A 20,967-nucleotide genomic window follows, 5' to 3' on the forward strand; every position below is an offset into this window, starting at 1 on the left:
TGTCTGCACAAACTCGTGGTTGGTCACCTCTAATCGTTGAAGGAGCCGCCTCTTAATGTTCAGACCCTCCTGTGCAACAGAATCTGTGGAGAGTTTTCTCTTGAGTTTCTCTCTCCTGTAACCACTCAGGGTAACGTTGAGTCTCTGGCATTGATTCACCACTATCTCTGCAGACACTGCATCCTCCGCAACTCGGTCCCCACCCAGCATGGACGACAACCCAGTGTCAGGCAAACTCGCAATTGATTCCATGGCCTTCAATGCTATGTTGCTAGTCTCGATACGGTCGGCTATCGCATGAGTAGCAAGACATCCTCCCCAAATGGATTGACAGAGCTCAAAAAAGAGCAAGACTACCCGCCCTTGGCCACTTTTACGTCTACCCGAATCGACTGCTTACCTGTGTCTGATCCGTATGGCCCTGATTTTTTGTAGTCAATTGACCTGTGAACACAAAACAAAACATTTTGATCATAATTAGTAATATTACTAATATAGTAATATCACTTTAATGTTGCAGCTGGAGAAGAGAGTGACCAGAAGAGTTCATTCAGAGCTGAATGACCCATCTCCCTTTAAAAGGTCTGAATATTGCAGATAACTGCACCCATGCGTGTTTGCTCATGGATAAGAGACAGATATGGTATTGGTCTCTTTTTTGTTCTGTGTGTATTTGCCTTGTGGCATCTTGCATGTTATTTGTTTATTATGTGTAACCCGCCCCTTAGTACAGAATATTAATGTTATGCTCTCAGGCAAGGTTCCTACACTGATGAATATATTCGGTTTGAATACATATGGGTCCTAACACAATGAAATCGATATCTTGAAACATAAATGGGGTTCCAAATAAGGTCAAATGCTATAAGATCATCTCACATTTGAAATCATTAGCATGCAGTGTGGCAATGCTACAAGAGGTACACCTTAAAGAGGCTGAAATACCTAAATTAAAACAGAAGTGGGTTGGACAAGTATTCTCAGCCCCAGGCAGCAGAGCAGCTAGGGGTGTCAGCATCCTGATCGCAAAGAGAATTTCTTTTAAATTAATAGAACAAATAGCTGACAAGGATGGGAGATATATCCTAGTCTCAGGTTTTTTACAAAATCAAAACGTGTATCCTTGTTAACATTTATGCACCCGACTCTGGGCAAGTTGTATTTTTATCATTCCTGAATGTACTTTTATCAAAGTTTACTGGAGATCCCATTCTGATGGGAGGAGAATTATATATGGTCAGTGACCCCACCGTAACCGCAGCGTTCAAGCCGCCCCCTTCCATCAGATGGAGCTGTTTCTGCAGCTTTTAACAAACTAAAAAGTACATTGCCATTGACTGATATTTGGTGCCTATCTAACCCCACACACACGAATATACCCTTTATTCCAAGGTTCATAATTCATATTCATGAATAGACTATCTGTTCATATCAAAAGCTCTAATGGAGAATGTGTTTGTGATTTTCAGGCACATAGTACTATTATATCTGACCATGCACCTCCATCAGTTATTTTCTCTCCTCTAGTCAATATACACAAGACAAAACAATGGAGATTCAATAACTCTCTTTTGAAAGATGAAGAATTTCTCTAAAATAAGAGAGGAAATGTCTGAATTTATTGCCATTAATCTAAACTCAGGTCTATGTGTCCAAATAGTATGGGAAGCTTTAAAAGCCATATGCAGAGAGGGGATAATAGACTATTCCAATGCAAAAAAAGAAGAAAATGCTAGACAAAAAAGAAATCTAATGACTGAACTTAAGATTTTAGAAGCACATGCTTGACCCAAAAAACCCTGGACTCAGGAATTCACTTTTACTGATAAGATCGGACTTGCGAGCAATCTTACATGAGGAGGCATCATTTGCTCTGTATAAAAAATGCGAGAAATATTTCGAATCTGGAGACAAGGCTGGAAAAATGCTAACACTCCGACTAAAACAAATGGAAAATAAACATTCTATTCCAGCGATATACAGTTGTAATGGGACCATGGCATGTGAACAAAAACAAATTAATCTAGCCTTTGCACTCTCTTTTACTCTCATTTATATAAATCTGAATGCCATGCCAATAATGAGGACATGGATACCATTTTAATGACCTCTACCCACCCTAAAGATGAATGAAAAGGAGACACTAGAGACATGTTCTGGAAACAAGTAAAATCTCCCATTAATGTTCTCTCAACTGGGAAAACACCAGGTGATGATGGATACAGCATAGAGTTTTATAAAAGCTTCCAGGCAGGGTACGAAATTAACTTTTTTGCCCACCTGCCAAATGGCTAATGAATGTTCAAATTTTACCACTCAATAGATTACCATAGTTTTTTTGGCAGGTGAGTGAAGCAAAACTACCAGCCACTTGCATATTTTACCAGCATTTGGCTGGTGGCTGGTGCTAATTTTGTGCCCTGCTTCCAGAACATATTGGCTCCACTTCTCACCATGATTTTCAATAATATTATCTCCGACCAGTCAATGCCAATGACTATGTAATCTGCTATCATTTCTCTAATTCCGAAGCTGGGCAAGGATCACATTCAAATGAGCAATTTCTGATTATTAAGTCTTTTAAATAATGATTATAAATTGCTTGCCAAGATCCTTGCGATGCACCTGGAGAAGGTAATCCCATCTTCAGTACATCTGGACCAGGTGGGCTTCATTCAAGGCCACCTGGCCTCTAACAATATGAGGAGTCTGCTTCATGTGATGTAAAGAGACTCTACTTTTCAGCATCCAGCGGTAGCAATATTACTGGATGCTGAAAAAGCTTTTGATCGGATAGAGCAGCCTTTTTATTTCATGTACTATCTAAATTTGGTTTTGGGCCGACAGGTATGCAGTGGATCAAGGACTATATCATGGACCAACTGCTTGTGTTAAAACAAATGGTATAATATCTCATTCCCTCCAACTTTTCAGATCCACAAGGCAGGGCTGGCCTGTCTCACCAGCCATTTTCATTTTAGCACCAGAACCGCTGGCTTGTGTCATTCAAACCAATCAAAATAAAACTGGTATCAATCTGAACGGATATGATTTCAAAGCCATTCTATATGCTGATGATATTTTATTAACATTATCTAACCCAACTCACTCAATACCACACTTGTTAAAACTCATAGAACCACTGGGTTAACTTCTGGATACAAGATCAATCGCAGTAAAAGTGAAGTTATCCCTCTTAACCAATACACCTTTGCAGCCCACCTTGGCTCTGGAAACCTCAAGGTATGAGGTACCTTGGAATAAGACTCAACTTAACTTCAACTTAAATGGACCTAACATTTTAAAAGTAATTAGCGAGGATATATGGAGATGGACAGTCCTACCTTTATCACTGTAGGGCAGAGCAGAGGTGATAAAGATCATTTTTTAAAAATATTTTTTGAAGAAGCCTAGAATCAACCATAAAAAATTGGCCATGCCCATAAACAAGGGTGGTCTGGGTGTTCCTAATGCTCATCTTTACTATTTAGCATACAATGCAAGATTCCCACTATTATGGCTATACAAAGAATCAATATGCAGTAGGTAGGTGGGAGTGGCTGGATCATATTCATATTTGATCATATTTGAATACAACAAATCGATCTCTATAATGTCATTACGATACATCCCCTAATATAATGCTAACATAGATAATCAGCTAATTGATATTTCTTGTAAAATTGCAAAGGCATACACAAATTCATTAATGGCATGTCTAATATGAAATAATCTACTGTTAACTGTAGGCAATATAACACTGGCAAAGAGCACTTGGCAACACAAAAATATCACTCAGACTGGACAAGTTATAAGGGACAGAGATATTATACCATTCCATCGGCTGAAAATGCAATTTGGTCTGAATGATTCTGCATTCCTTCAACACTTACAGCTGATATCTATCTTTAAAAAAATCACATCTAAAGGAATCATACTGGGATCTAGAAGTGTCCTTGATGGCGAACTGAGGGATGCTACTACTGGGCGAGGAACTGTCTCAGCTATATGTAAGTTATTAAGTCTATCCCTCCCTGACAGCACTATGCCCACCAAATTACAATGGGAACAAGACATTGGTTCACCCCTCACTGCGGATCAATGGGACTCAATATTGAAGCCTTCAACATCTATTTCCAACTGTGTGAGATATAAAATTATCCAAATGAAGGTCACACATAGGGCTTATATTACACCACATAAGTTTTAAAAAATGGACCCAAATGCTTCTGCATTGTGCTGGCATGGCTGCGGTAGGATTGGCACACTCATGCACTTGCTGTGGTCCTGTCCAATCATAGAAAGATTCTGGACTGAGGTAATTGATGTTTTACAGATGATAATGAATGTTCATATTCCTCAATGTCATGTTGTACGCATATTGGGAAAATAGAGTGGAAAATATACACACACGAACTACACAACATATTGTCACACTAGCCTTTCTCACTGTAAAGAGGACAATACTTATGAACTGGAAAATCTGTAAACCGGACTGCTATAATAAACATAACTGGCTGAAGGACTTCTTGGACTTATTATTGATGGAGAGTGCAGCCTCAACCCTTAAAGGACCAGTGTGTAGGTTTTAGTGGCATCTAGAAGTGAGGTTGCAGATTGCAACCAACTGAATACTCCCCCCCCTTTCAAGCATGTAAGAGAGCCTACGGTGACTGTGAAAGTCACGAAAAACACGAAAGTTCCTCTTTAGTCCGTCCTGGGCTACTGTAGAAATATAGTGGTGCAACATGGCAGGCCGTGGAAGAGGACCTGCTTCCTATGTAGATATAAAGGGCTCATTTTAAGGTCCCAAAAACACAATGGTTCTTATTTTCAGGTGATTATACACTAATTAAAACATACTTATAAATATTATACTCCATTTCTGCCAATAGATCCCCCTAAATCTTACACACTGGTCCTTTATAGACTATGCTAATGGGCTAGGTGCTCCATGGACTCATACTCAAGAATACATGAATAATATATAGTATAATAACCTGACTCGGAAGTATGTATGCATGTATATTCATGTGCCATATGATTGTGAGTAGGACCTGAGCTGATATAAGGTATAACTTATGGTCTTGACCAGGGTGATGATTTTAGAGTGGCATGTTGGCTGTGGCAGATCAGTGGTGACTGGAAAACTCCCAGCATCATCATCTCCAATGTTAACCTGTACCAAACTACCCTTGTATGTAGAAGTAATCCTTGTAAGCAAAAAGCACCGGCTTTGGGGGCCTTAAAGAGACAGGAGCTAAGACTACCTGTTAGGGCTGCATTAAGGGCCAGTATAAGATGAATGAGGAGTTTTTGAACCGTGAATCATGCAAAGCTACTCTGGTGGGGTCCAGAAATAAAAAAGTAGAGCTGAAAATTAGCATAAAAGGCCCCCTTTAATGATTTTTGATAGCAGTGCTGTCCATTTTGTAACTTTCACATGCAAGCATGAATGCAGAGGGCATTGTTCTATGAATGTCATTAACATGGAGGGTGTAAGGAAGCATATCTGTTCTGCATACACACACAAATAAATTCAGCCATTTTTACATGAATTGATGACACGTGCCCACACATCAGACACACCGACCCCTCAACAAACCCTTGAAAAGTGTTAATTACAGAGAAATCTGATGTGCTGTGTTGTGCCATCTTCAGAGGCATCCACATAAACTGGAGATGAGAGGCAGAGCCACTTCTGTTCTCTCATCTGCCTCAGGAAGCTGTCAACACATCCTGACCTCCCCTGGAGGCGTCCAGCTGGGTCTGACGTCTTCTAGAGCCCTGGGGCCCCCCGACTCCTACAGCTGCTACCTCTCTCTCTCTCTGTCAAACACACACAAATACATATACACTGACACACTTCCATAAAAACACATAAAAGTACAGACATGCACCCCAGAACACTAATATCCTTCCAGTCGTGCTTGCTGGCATGCATGTACGTGCACACATCTAGTCAAGCTGGGCCCTGAGACCACAAGTGTTCTTCACTCTCATCAGACACAAAGTCAAAGTGCTCATCGACTTCAATGGCCTGCGACATTTATATGTTTATTTTGCCCATAAAGGCAGGATGATGTAATTTGGAAGTGATGTCATTTCGCAAAGTCTTGAAAGTGTTGAGAGGCCAAATTACACAGGCATCCTAACTGAGAAATCTTACCACAAATAGATTCAGCAGCTCTACTCTGTGCAGCTAAGTGGTTAGAGACAGTTAACATAAGGTTCAATTTCTGTGTATCCACTGTCAGTCTAACTAAAGCTCACTGTATAACTCACTGTGTAACTTGATAAAAGCATCAACTAATTTCTACAATAACTGTTGCAAAATACAGTAAATGCCAAAACAGCAACAAGTGCACCCATGGCTGATTATTCTAAAGCAAAGATAAGACAATGAAGTTAAGGAGGAATGCCAAGCTGGAAAATAGGTCTTTCCCTATTGGTGCCTTTTGAGATAAGATTTTATGTGCAGTAAGGTTTTTATTCTGTAATGGCCCTGAATCCCCGGATTGCTCAGAGGAATGCTGAAGACTATTAACATATTTAGTAAAAAACCTTGGGTTTCGGAAGGCTGTGTTTTATTTCAAAACGCATTTTCATAATCTTTGTAAACGAAATGCTCATGTACGGAGGGCATAATAGAAAAAAAAAGGTTTTATTTTTTGAGATACAGAGAATACACGTCCTTAAAGAGGATGATTCACCACCTGCGAATAATAAACTGAGTCAGATGTAGGCAGATGGGGGCCTGCAGCAGTGACTGCACAGAAAATGTCTATATGATACAAGGAGAAGCTGATTACTTGACATCTAGACTTTTGAACAAAGCAAATAGAATAAAATAGTTAAGATGAGTATAGATTGTAACACCTTATTTACAGGTAGAATTAGCAGGATTTGTCAGTTGCAGTTTGTAAACACAACATTCAAAGTTGGCTCCTTCTCGCCAGCCCAACAACACCAGAAGTGCATGGCCCCTGACCATGACAAAATAAGGTGTCACTCCACACTTTCCTTTCATATCGCGCACCTGGAGAATTAAATTATGTCACGGACACCGTCATATTTTGTCGTGCAATGTGATTGGGTAGTGTTACTAAAGTCACCATGGAGATTGCAGTTTTCGAGGGCAGAGTCTCTGTAGATACAGACACCGCATACACTTCTAGTGGGTCATAAGTAATGATTTAGAGGGATTCTTTTTGTATGAATCTTTACATTGTTTTTTTGTTTTTTTTAGGAAAATCCTACTCATTCTGTCTTTAAAGATTTGATGAAACGCAGTGATGCAATACAATACAGTACTATAGGTATCATATGAAACAATATGATATGATGCAAAGCGATGCAATTTGATCCAATGAGACTGTCCTCTCCAAAAAGCCTTGATCATTTGTTCAAATGCACGACGCACACTTAATTAACATTTGCCTGACAAGGACCTCTTGTGGCAAATTAGCATGAAACCTCCTCAGGAGAGTATCGGGGTTGAAGGTTGGGCACACAGAGCTTTTTAGGGGAGAGCAGTGTTCGCATCCTGTCTCCCATCAACACTAAACATTGTTTTCTTCTAAATATGACCACAATTCTTCCCTAAACTTGACCAAGTTGTATTTTTTCCTAAAGCTAACCAAAATTTGACCATAGTGGTGACAGATCAGGGAACAGTCATATGCATTATGTTGTTGTTTAAATTGGATTTGTTGAATCCAGAGTAATCATATGTGATGTAATATGATGACTGTACCTTAAAGTGTTATTAATTATTATTATTATTTTTGTCCCCTTTGGGGCAGAGAAACAAGCTATAAACACAACAATGACATTTTCACCTGATAAAGCTGTTGAGGAGTCGTGTGTTTGTCCACTTGATGAATGAAAGTCAGGTATTCACTCTGCTTTTAGCTCTGGTCTGGTCTTCTCCAAGTCCTGAGGAAAAAATTTGTCTCTGTCATTGCTAAATGCTTCACAATGTTCACCAGTTGGCTGTTAACTTAATCTCTCTGCTGTTTGGTTCTGGGCAGGCAGTGCACAGTGTTTATCTGAGTAGTTGCAACCAAAGTTAAAAGAAGCAAAAACCCTCTGTAGAGCTGAGGGGAACCACAGCATCGGGTGATAATTCTCTTTTACAATACACACAGTCATTTGATTAGTGCTGCTTAAATAATATCAGTCCATTTAGTAGCTTTTCAATAGTTTCTGATCATATCACATGATCTTCCTCAGCAGATGTTGAACTGTAGATTGTTCAAATCTTCATTTTTTCTGAGCACTTTTTCAGTCCCTGACCTGGGAAACTGCAGTTTATAAAAACAATCTTTAGTCCAAACCACAGTCTTTCCCTAACCCATACCAAGTTGAATTGTGCCTAAACCTAACTAAAGAGAATTATTTTTGTAATGGTCAGATCAGAAAACACGAATGTGGGTTGTTTTGAAAGGCAAAGACAAAAGGCCTGTTTCATTTAGTTTGAGGCCATATTAGGTCTGTTCAAATGCTGATGTGATGTGACATGATAATTGTGCCTTTAGTAACATTACACACTCACTCATCATTAATTATTTAACCCACAACAGTAATCACTTCTTACCCTGTGACTTACTGCTGGGCATACTGTATATCATCCACATAAGAGGCCAAACTGCACTGTAATGCTCAAGGTGATCTACAGAGGACAAATGAGAAGCCTGATTAATAAAGGCAGTCTCTCGCTGGCACCTCTTGGCCTCCCTGTTATTATATTTACATTAACAGCTTGTGTTCATTGCTTGCTAATGAGTAAGCAATGAACACAAGCTGTTTACCTGGACGACTCAGGTGTTGCCTCAACAGCAGCAGCAGCAGCAGCATCAGCAGCATCAGCAGCATCAGCAGCAGTAGTGGTATCCCCAGTGAGCCACCTAAGATGGGACCCGGAGGAGCATGATGCCCTTGAGGACAGCCAGGGACTGCAGGGCAGAATGGATGGCTGCATTCACAGCCATAAATTCACCGCTTCCTAACTATCTCATTCATCATATGCACACCAGACTCCTCTGCACCGTGAATACACAAACACACACATATACACATACCTCCCACCCACCACTCCTCCTACCTCCCTAGCTGGTTCACCCTAGTAAATAAGGCATACAGACAGAGATAGGGCAGAGAGTGAAAAACATGAGATAAGTATATCAGTGAAATGACCATATGACAATGCACAGCCCTCTATTTCACCTTGAATTCATTCGCATTGGCGGTGACAACAGTCCTCATCTCTCTCTGTCTCTCTCTCTACAAAAGATACATTTTCATATCTTCTTCTCAGCTGTTCGCCCATTTATTCCAGAATTTCCTCGCCTCTTTGGAGATACGGCGTCTGTCGGAGCTGTGTTGGGTGGTGGAATAAATCACATGGCTGGAAGTAGAAGTGCAATGCAGAATATGATCTCATGCAACACCGGTGTAGTTACAAAAACAAGATGTGTTTGGGTTGGTGCAGAAGCAGCCTTGCCTATAAAAAGGAATCACTACCATGTTGTTTACACTGAAGAAAAGATTGTTGTGTGCTTTTAATTTCTACTTTTCTTTCCCTGACTCTCATTTTAAAAACTAATTTATTGCAACAGGAGACAGCGCTGATCAAAGTTGAAATAATTCCTTTCATTTTATCTCCGTTTTACCTGACTGAGCTGTATTTCTTTTTTTTGTTAAGTGTACTGTGAGATTTTATTCACACTATTGTTTCTTGAAACAACTCTTGTAAAGAACCTGTCAAAGAGTCCAATTTAAAATCCACCAAACTTAGTTTCTCAGCATATTTGAATCAAAATTAAAAGTATATTTAATGTTTAAATTTTCAATCCAAAAATGAATTGCTTCTATCCACTTTTGCACGTCCACTTTTCTAATCGTCTTTGTTTTTCTCCCTCATTTCACTGTGACCTGCTAAGTGATTTATGGCAGCAGAGGACAATGTAGAGCTGAGTAAAAAGAAATTTCTCTCTTTTGACTGAATCCACGTTTCATACTTTAACTGCTATTCCAATATTAATTCTGTTATCTCTGAATCAATCATAATTAGTCTTGCTGCTTGCCAACCAGCCTGGCCTGAATGCAGTATGAGGACCAGGACCGGAGGAGGAATACTGAAGATGAGGTGTGTTTCTACTGCCCTCAAGTGTTCAGTAGGGGAACTTCAGCAGCTTGAGGGGAGCCGAATGAGAGCTGATAGTGCAGCATTAGACCTCACTGACACCATCTATTACCTAGGCTACTTTATAGCTGGACATGGGGGCTTTGTTGAAAACTGATGCCATAACAAGCAGCTAATAAGTTTCCAGACTCCAGTCGGTCCATTTTGCACAGTAATGGATGATGTGATGTTTGCACAAGGACCTCGGTGTCAACAGTAAAATGTTGTCTTCCTGCCAGGAATTTGTAGCATTGAATTGCTTTGCACAAACTCCATCACAGTGAGAGAGAACACAGTCAGACCAAATTATTTCACAGCACTCTCAAGTCACAAACAGAATTATTTAAGGTAATTGAGGTTTTGTCTACTGAGAATGACAGGGGTTAGTAAGTAGGATGAAAATCGATGTGGACGCAGCAGCACTATTTCAGCACATAGCGAAACATCTCCCAGTCACAGCTCCCAGCTTCATATTATGAACACACACACGGGTGACACATTGAAGAAAATATATGTAATCAATTAGTTGCCCACTATTAAATTAATTGCCAACTATTATGATAATCAATTAATCTTTTTGAGCCTTTTAAGAAAAAAAAATGTTTCTCAAATGTGAATATTTTCTGGTTTCTTTAGTCTTCTATGACAGTAAACTAAATATCTTTGGGTTTTGGACTAATTTGGACAAAACAAGATCTTTGAAGATGGGCTTTGAAAAACAGTAAACATTTTTGACTATTTTCTGACATTTTATGGACCAAACAGCTAATCAGTTAATCAATAAAATAAATGACAATGAAAATAATCGTCAGTTGAAACCCAATTATAATATTTACTTAATTCAGCAGTTAATTTAGTCTGCAGTACATTTGCAGCATATAGCCTAACCACTGTTGGCTGGCTGCATGAGACCAAAAAAAAATCATTTTAAAGTGGTTATAATTTATATTTTTATAACATGAATACTTGTATGTGAATGAAGTCACCTGTGTGTTTTGGTTTTCCAGCCCTCAGCTTGTTTCACTCTCACTGCTCTCATCAGCGTCTGTTCCAGAGGCAGCAGGCTGCTGTTTTATATGATATTATACATTAATGGAGCATTTAGCAGCTAAAGGTCCTGGATATTTTTCTCTGGAGTTGGTCACCACCAAAACAAAGCTAAAAAGGAGAGTGAACACTGTACTAACATTCACCAGAAACACGACTCCAAATGAATGCTAACGATGCTTTGAATCTGCTGGATGTGCACATTTAGCCGACTGTGACACATTCACCGTATCAACTGAAGAGGTGATAACGTGTCAGTGTTGTGTTTACAGTTTATTTTCGCTGCCATGAAGTGGCCAAAACACATATTGCCTTATCTACGCTTATAATATAGCCAATTTTAAGTGATTTTCTTTGCAAAGGTTTTAAGATGTCCTCTTTCTCATGGGAACTTGAAAAAGCTCCTAAAAATGTTGAGTGTGATGTCTGTAGATTAGTCGGAGCTACTTGGGAAACTTTTTTTTTTTTTTGTGCAACTTTTAGACATTTAGTTGGTTGCTTTAGCTGCAATTCACTAATGCCACTGTGTAGTTAAAGCCATTCTTTGCATTGAAATATAGTTCAATAGTATAGTTGTTTGGGTTTTTTTTTACTGGCTAATGCTTATAATGTATTCCACTCACCTTTCTGTTGGGTTTGGTGGTGGATATCTCAAAAACAGGGAAAGGAAACAGGAAAATCAAAATGATCTTGTTGGCTAGATGCCGGAGGGTATAAGAAGAAAAATGTGTTTCACTTGGTAAATTTGCTTTGCTCTGTCAGCAAGGAAATGTTTCAGCTTTTTTTATGTGTTTTACTAAAGCTTTTTATGTATTTTGCTACAGAACATATTCAATACTTACATAATATAAGCATGTCATGTTTTCAGAAGCACAATACTCTCACACATTCCACAAAGGCACGACCAAGTTGCTCTCCGGCTCCCTCCGGCTCTCTCTATCAAAGCAGGCCAAACAGCAGACTTTTTGTTTCAGTATTAATGTATTCTATTTGTTTTGAGAGCTGCACTTCTCCTCTTCTCCTCCGCAGCGGTGCTTTAAACCCTTCTGGGAGATCTCAGGGATGCAGCTGACATATGGTGAAGACTGGAGAAACATGTTGCTGGCTTCCAGGCTGTGCACCCTGATCCCCAGATGTGTGGCAGCATATTGTCTTCAAACAGACCCTGTCACTGGCAGAATACACCGAGAGGTTCGCAGGTACGAGAGTCTTTTTCAAAAATGTGTTTTCTAATTTCAGGTGATATCCTCCTTCAAGCAAGTCTTCAGTTTTAAAGCACCTCTGGACTTTTCTTTCTTTCTATGTTACAGTCAGAGGTGCTGTTAGTGCTGCTGCTGATCATCTGAAATGTGTTATACTGTGATATCTACACATAATGTAAGCTAATAAATCATGGAATACCATTCATTCATCAGGGGAACAAAGCTACTTAAATTGTCGGATGCCAAATAAGAGACGAGAAGCATCTATTATGACAAACCGCTAAACTCATTCTCAAAGTGCTTCTTCGCTTTCAGCAGCCGTGTGCCGAGGGACCCTTAATGGTCTTCAGATCCCAGAAAGAGTTGAGCAATTTCTCACTGACGTCACCTCTATAGTCTCTGTTCCACATACTGTAGCTTCTCTCACTCAATGCGTTTCTTTCATCTGTCTTTCTGAAAAAAATGAAACAAGATCCAAGGGTTTACTATCCATATTCTAATTTTAATCAACTCCAACGCTTGCTTGAAGTTGTGAGCGGTTCAACAAAAGAGTGATTCTTCCTTTTCAGACTCTATTTGAATTATTTTTAGAGGTTCAAAAAAGAAAAATGATCCAGTAGTTCACATAAAAAAGCTGAGTAAACACAGCTTTGTGTAGCTGTCGTCCAATTCTGTTCATCCTCTAGCAACCCCCCTGAGGCGACCCCCACACTCAGTTTGGAAACCACTGGTCAAGGGGTTTATGGGAAACGGTGTTCATTACAGGCAGCTAAAACATAAATGTTAAACAATATTAGCTTATATTATTTTTAAGCAGGGTTATGTTTCAGGGCTGGATTTCCAGTCATTTGCACTTTTACAATTGTTGAGTGATTTTAATCTTCTGTGGGGAAAAAAATGTCTACCTTCTTCTTAAATTCCTATTTGATATTCTGAAGTCAATTTCTTATGACATTTCATTTCATACCTATAATTTTCAAGAATTGATGATGTACCAATCTTGATGAGCTGTGAAAAGTAACAGTACACTGCCTTTCATCCCCTTTAAAAGGGTTTGTAAATGCCACTATCCAAAGCTCACCAGGAATTAGTTTTAAACGCATATTTTCACATATTTTCTCCCTGGGGGAGCATCTCTCTGACAGTATTTCTGGCAAAGTACTTTTTCAGAGATTATTTTTTTTAGGAAAAAAATTAGAAAGTTCAAAGACAGCAAAAATGGGAGGAAGTGTTCAAGGCTTCAACGTTCCTGACAGGTTTCAGAGTCATAACAAGGTCAGTGCTTTTATACCAACTTAGCCTGGAAGTTGCTCTTTGGGAGACTTTGCCCGACCTCTTCTCTACTTAAAAAACTACAAGTGGCATCAAACAGTGTACAAGTGAACAATTGGTTTATTTCTTGCTGCCAAGAAGTCTCACTCCAGATGATTTAATGTCAAAATACTCACTGCTAGCAGAGACTTAAAGCCTGAGCTCTCTGAACTTGGTATCCTCACTCTTTAAAACAGCAGCAGCCTAAAAGTTTTTTTTTTCTTTTACAAGGCAGCGCTTAAGTGCTGTGAAGCCATGAGGGAGGCAGTCAGTCAGTGCGCTCTTAGCCCATGAGGAGCACTTGGACAGAGCTGTTGCATTAGCAGGCTGTTACTTCTCTTCTTCAGAGTCTAATGCGAGGTCAGCGGCCAGACTCCATAGAGGTTGGGGAGGAGGCAAAATACACTGAGGACCCCAGAAAAGGTCACACTGGTGAGAGGATTGCAGGGGCAGAGAGCCAGAGCTTTTTACAAGCTGGTGACCGAGTTGCAAAGATGTGGCAGCTCTAAAGAAGCCACCAGGGGCACGGCTACGACGTAAATGTGCTTATTTGAAGTTTGTCTGGAGGTAGAGCGCAACTTCTTTACACTGTCAACGATATATAGCGTTTATGGGTGTATTCCTCTGAGGCCTGAGCCCCAGTCGTGTCACATATATTGCTCTTCACTCACACTACTGTTTTTGTAATAGTTTCCTGTCTCAATAGACATCCGCATGCTTCTCAGAACCCTTTTACTTGAACAGCAGCGGTTGGATGGTTAGCTGATCGATGTATGATCACTTTTCCAGTTTAAGGTCACACACACACACACACACACACACAGATTGACTTCCTCCAACTATCATCCATTCACTACAAGTAACCAGTTGATATTTCATTCATGCTTTTTCTAAAAGTTTAACAAGCATCACAAATACCATTATATCTTTTCTGCTCATTTACAGTATGATTTTAGTTTTTGGTCACAAGCTCCTGCACTATGAGCACATATTGGGCTTCTTCTGCTTCACAACTCTGTTGTCTCACTGCTTTAAAAACTGTTCAGTGTTGATTTTATCTTTATAGCTGACAAACTGACTGCGATTAAGTTACCTCACTTAGTTTCCATTATTTTGTCTAATCCATGTACAAAATCAAATGCTGTTGCTTCAGTATATTGCTCATGTTATGTTCTTATCAGACAACCAAAAGAAAAAAAATACCAGCACCTAGTGTATTCTCTAAGGATTTTTGTGTTTTTAAAAAGGACTGTTATTCACCAATTGAGAGCTGCAGCCTATTTTAAAATAATCTCCACAGACATTTTGTATGAAATAAGTCAACAGCAGACTACCAGCTTTCCCTCTGGTCGTTTTTTATTTGCAGTTCTTTACATTTTAGAAAAAGAATCCAAGGATTTTGCCTCCTGTGTGTTTCCGTCTGGCCTCTTCATGGTCCATGATGCCAGCTGAGGTGGTCAGCACAATGTATCTGTGGAAACAAGTCAACACGTTAGGATTCGCTCCAACTGAATCCACCTCACTGCCAAGTCTGACAGATAGTTAGTACACAGTCAGTGTGATACATGATTCAACATTGGTCACTATTTCTTTAAGTGAAACACCAAATTAAAACAAAATATGGGATTATGATATATTTTGCCAAAAGTTAAAAATTGCAACATGTAGCATCTATTAGATATGATCAAAAAAAGCCTTGCTAGTGTAGAGCAACAACATTTTAAAAAATCCTCAAAACACATCTCCACTACACTGTAGACTTGAAAAAAAAAAACCCTGAATACCTTGACATTTAAATCTGATGAAATAAACTCTACTCCATTTAAAATGAATGGACATTTTAATAAGTTCCACAAAGTAATAAATGCTATGAAGAATCTATTTTATGATCTCCATTTCACACTGACTCAGCTTAATCGTCAAATGCAACACTGGAGGTAAGTACTAGTGAGCTCAATACAACTGCTGAGGGTTGATTTAATGTGTCCACATCAGATGCAGAAGCATTTTGGTTTAGTGGAAACAGACAAAATCACAAGCAAAAATTCAAACCGGTATAACTCACTTGCAGCCTGAAACAAATCACTCAATTGGATGAGCCAAGAACAAAGACGACTGAGTCACTGAACAAAGCTGTGTGAACATTTCTAAATGCTGATTCTAAACAGATCGAAACCAAAGACAACCTGCTACTTTCATCATGCAACAGAACATCCCAGATTCATTCTAAATCTGAGCATAATACCAGCCTAATATATACGCTGCAATCATCGATGTGAGCTGGACTCCAGCTCGTGGCATTTGCACTACATGCCTCCTTGTGGATTCTGCTACATCCTCTAATAAATCCTCTCATCAAACAAAAGAGACTTCAAACGACAGACTCTTTACTACTCATGAGTCCAGCAATCATCAAAAGCAGCAATTCTTCTTGGGCAGCATCAACAAGCAGAGAACTTAGCTGCTACACTGGCAGAGAAACAACCCCCCCCCCCTCCCCTCCCCAGATTTTGATAGATTATCAAAGATCCTGTTCACACCTGGCATTAAAATGCATCTTGGGTGATCCGATCACAAGTGGACCGCTGTAAGGTGTCAACGCACCCCAGACACATTGAGATCCAATCGCTCAGACCACATTGTGAAGTGGTCTGGGCCACATACTATTAGTAGTGTGTACGCAATGTGTCCTGGGCCACACTGAAGGACCGCCTACTCAACTGACATCCTCTGCGCAAGTACACACTCATTCGTGCACCAATGGCTTCATATTCAATTGCAAAACAAGAAGCCGCCACATCAGGCAAAATGGATTCTCGTGGATAGAGTTCACACAAAACACGCTGCCTGATTTTCATTTGGGCAATAAGTTTTAATTTTGCTGGCGCGCCATGGTCTTTGCGAACTTCTTTTAATACCTAGCAGACTAGGCATGGGAAGGGCATTGCTGTATCCTGCCAGTTAAAAACAAAAAGGGATTTGGTCTTTGCAAAAGGAAATGATGTACACGTTTATTTGCATATAGAGTGGAGAAGGTGAGATCTGATCACATGTGGTCACTCAAGATGCATGTTAATGAAAAGGGCCAAAGCTTCATAATCTGAACTCCCCACTATTAACATGCAATCATGCCCATACTTATGGCAATTCCACGATTAACATACTAGACCAACTTTTCAAGCCGCTCTATGGTAGAGACTACACAAAGATCAGCCTTGTTGCATTACAGCAGGTATAAACATTGCATGAACAACTATTCTCTGCAGACAAATGAACAACCAACAGTGAAAGGAAAGACGCGGTGCTGTAGAGCAGGGAGGTCTACAGAGGGTCATTTGTCACCAGTGAAAGGTAGTTATTTGGGAAGGGAAAATCCCTGCTTAGGTTTTATCTCATATCGTCTTAATTAGTGCACAACTTCTGATAAGATTCACCATTCATACCTACTTCCAGTCTCTTACTGGCACCTAACGACTCAGTGGCTTCGTCTGACAACTGCTGATCAAAATAATTAGCAATAACTTTATTGGAGACACCACTGACAACTGTAGGAAAAGGGGCAAATAATTTTTTCCCCTTACACACTCAAGTATAGTAACATTGCAAGAAATTGTTACAGATATAGGGTCTATTGGGATGCTCAGCCTAATATCAACTTCACCAATTACAAAACAATTTTCCACAGCAACTAGACTGCAGGGCCGATTAAAAGCAAGTATCACAGCAGACAAGCTGAGCACAAAATCAGGCCACTGCAGTAACAACCTGATCAAGAGCATCAGAACTTTAGATATCAGTGAGCTTCACTCTTGCAAAAGTCTGATTTCTGGTTGAAATCAACATGAATGACACCGAGCAATTCAAAGCTGTGTACTGCAGAGTCGTGTAAGTGATTCTCACCCAAACTGTCTTGAGGGCAGCAGGTTGTTCTGCCACTTCTCCAGGTCCTTGAGCTGGAGGTCAAAACGTGGACTGATCACACCACACTGCAAGAAAAACAACAACACTGGTTTACACTCAAATCATTGATATACACACAAGGAAACAAGCAGGAACAGAAAGCTGCAGGTTGTATATAGTATGATACACCATCTGTGTTAGTCTCAAAAGAAATTAAGATCAGTATAAGGAAGGCTGCAACTCATTATGCAAACATGCAAAGGCGCATCATTTATAAAGAAATCAGAAGTATTCAGTGAAATTCTAGTTAATGTTTAGCCAAATTAATATTTCCGATCAGGCAGCTTTTCAGAAGAAGAAAACCAATTTTTACAGACCATGAGGGAAGCATTGCTACAGCTGTGATAAAGGTCTGAAATTCATATATCTAGTTAGTCACCACTGCTAACTCAAAACAAATAGCCAGCATGTCTGAGGCATCTTTTGAAAGCGTCTTACATGAGGTGGTATAGTGGTAACTGGAGAAGTGGGTCAAGTTTGAAGAACTTTACCTTGTTCAGCCTGCCTGTGAGATTGACGACAATTTTCCCCGCTCTGTGGTCGTCAATGATCTCAAACTCACCAATGTAACCTGGAAGCATAAAACACAATGCAGGTATGTTATTTAAGTACAACACACAGACTGTTTTGTCCCTTTATGAGCTCAAAGGAAACTCTACAACTATATTTCAGCATCTCAGATCTTTGTCATTCCCTCAATCTGGAAAACACAACTTCCACTCACCGTGCTTCATCATGACGGTTAGGAAGCGCACAATGACCTTGGAGCAGGGCCTGATGAGGACCTGGCGTTTCCCACGCTTCTCAGCATTGTTGATGCATTTAAGAGCATCCGCGAGAACGTTCATGCGCACCATGATGCCTGCAAAGACACACAAAGACAATAAAACCATCAAATGTTGAGAATAAAGTTTAAAATACCACATATCATCCTGTTCCAGCTCTCATTTTCTACTGTCCCAAAACCCATGTCATCACAGTCCACACTTTGAGACTCCCATCACCAAATCATGACCCCATTCAACTCAACACTTGAAAGCTTAATCTTAAAACTGGCGGCACATTCTGACTGGGACACACGTTTCACAACTATTATCTGCAAATACATAAAGTAAGGGTGTGAAAATGTGAATAATTCAATTAGCACCATTACGTCAAGATCCGTTCATTTATTTGTTACCAGTTAGCAACTTTTCTAACATTACCGCGGTGAGTAAGAGTTAATTCTTTCACAAACACAATTTTACTCGCAGCAGGTAACGTTAATTTCGCTTTGGTTTGAATAAAATAGAGATAAAGACAAAGCATGGTCCATCTAACGACACATCGACTACAGCCACGGTAGCATCAAGTTAGCAAAGCAGCTCGTTAACACCAACAGACACAACCAACACCCGTCGAGTGTCGACCGCGTATAAAATGTGTTAAATACATTCTTAACAGACAGTTCACAGATCTTATTTGTTTAAAGTGGACATATATTTCTACAGTCAGTGGTCGTAAAGCTAACGGCTATCAGGGCGCCGCGAACGCACCGACTGCCCGGCCCAAGCAGAGGGACCTCAGGGTGACTTTTGAAGCCCAAATGTGCTTATTTCGTGTTATTGTTCGAGACCATACTCATCCCAAATCATTACTATGTCATTTAACTTCAAGATGATCTTATAAATGTTATAATTAATACTTAGATGCTTTAGATACTGTAGAGATTGAAGGCGAAGGTATGAAAAGACATCTTACCGGTTCTGCAATATGGCGGAAAGAGGAAGTAGAAAACTTTCGCAATGCAATATGGGAAAAAACCCCAAGAGGTTTTATAAAGCGAGATGACCCACACCACCGCGAAATCCCGATATTTAATATCTTTGATATGAACTGAACTCCATCTGCATCAATAAAGCTACACAGAAAGTGTTTTAATATTTACCAACTTTTCGGTAAATTAATATGCGCTGTGGCTTCAAATTCTTATGACCTGGTTACATTCAATTAATATGAAAGGTTTTATTGCATATATTTCAATACATTTACAGCATTGAGTTCAGTTTAGTTTATAAAAAAAGAGCTCCCTGAATAGGCTTTATTAGGACAAATAAGAGAAATCTCAATTTTACAATCAGGTGTTGCTATTGGTTACGGGATCCTTTGTAAATATGTGTCAAATTTAAAGCAGCGCCACCCGGTGTTGGGGATGAATAATTACAGTCATTCATATCTCTATTCTTACTGATGCATACAGTGTATGGTTGGGAAATAACCTTTTGGTAGGCATATTGGAAGCCAGAGGGATTTTTTTGTGTGCCATACAGGCATAATGGGTTTCACAATCATTGTTATCAAAGTTTAATCAATCAGTATAGTTTTCTGCGTAATAAACAAGGAGGCCAAGATTTGTCTGTTTATGCACAACATATTTTCAGTGAAAGAAAGGAAGAATATGACCAAAGTAATTTGGGTGCAAATGAAGTTGAACAAATTGTATTTTAAAAGATGATTTGTTGGATATAATCATAGATTAGGGTATTGCTGTTCTGAGTTAACATTATTGCTCAGCCCCAGATTTGCTTGCAGGCATGATTATGCAAGGAGTTAATTTACAAAATCTACTTTTTCAATTTCTGCTAAACAGTGGCACTTACATACCCTTCAAGAGAATGTGCATTTCTCACCACTCACTGAGATTAACATGTAATCAAATCTAAAAATTAAAAATTAGAGTTCTAAAATTAAATATCAAGATCAAGCAGGAATCAAATTTGTTTCTTTCTCTTGGTAGGTTGTTTCCATTTAAACAAATGAAGGAAAATCTCACTTTTCTCTTCAAGACAAACAGAGATTTGACCAAAATATTTCTAGATTGTGTCACTTTATTTATACCATGTTATTGGTGTTGAGTAACTACATGTATTTCAATCTGACATCCCTAATGCGTCTTCTCATTGCACCTTCTCATATATAGATTATGATTATGTTATAATAAATATGTCAATAGAATGAACAAACAGAATCAGATGAAGCACAGAATACAGGATCCACATTGTCAGAGCCAATTAATATTTTTATTCCCCATTTCAACATGTGCAACAACTCAGTCTGATACTTATTACCTGTAGGTACACTTTTTGTCCAATCTTTATCAGTTTACATAGTTATCACAGTACCTAGATGAAAAGAAAACATACAGTGACAGTAACATATAGCTTTGCAAAACTGTCACGACATTATGAAAGAAAGCATGCCTCTTAAAAGTGGAAAACAATG

At 39.3% G+C, this 20,967-nt stretch overlaps 1 protein-coding gene across 1 annotated transcript; it reads right to left on the minus strand.

The window, feature by feature from the left end:
- Positions 1-15,084: 15,084 nt before the first annotated feature.
- Positions 15,085-19,545, minus strand: rps15a (ribosomal protein S15a). Its single transcript, XM_067583954.1, has 5 exons — positions 19,447-19,545; positions 18,431-18,568; positions 18,198-18,277; positions 17,647-17,732; positions 15,085-15,217 (listed from the first exon to the last, which is right to left on the minus strand). Exons 2-5 carry the CDS (start codon positions 18,561-18,563, stop codon positions 15,124-15,126), a joined length of 393 nt encoding a protein of 130 aa, XP_067440055.1. The 5' UTR covers positions 18,564-18,568; positions 19,447-19,545; the 3' UTR covers positions 15,085-15,123.
- Between the last annotated feature and the right edge of the window lie 1,422 nt (positions 19,546-20,967).

Source organism: Thunnus thynnus, chromosome 3 (genome assembly GCF_963924715.1).
Source record: "Thunnus thynnus chromosome 3, fThuThy2.1, whole genome shotgun sequence".
NCBI lineage: Eukaryota > Metazoa > Chordata > Actinopteri > Scombriformes > Scombridae > Thunnus > Thunnus thynnus.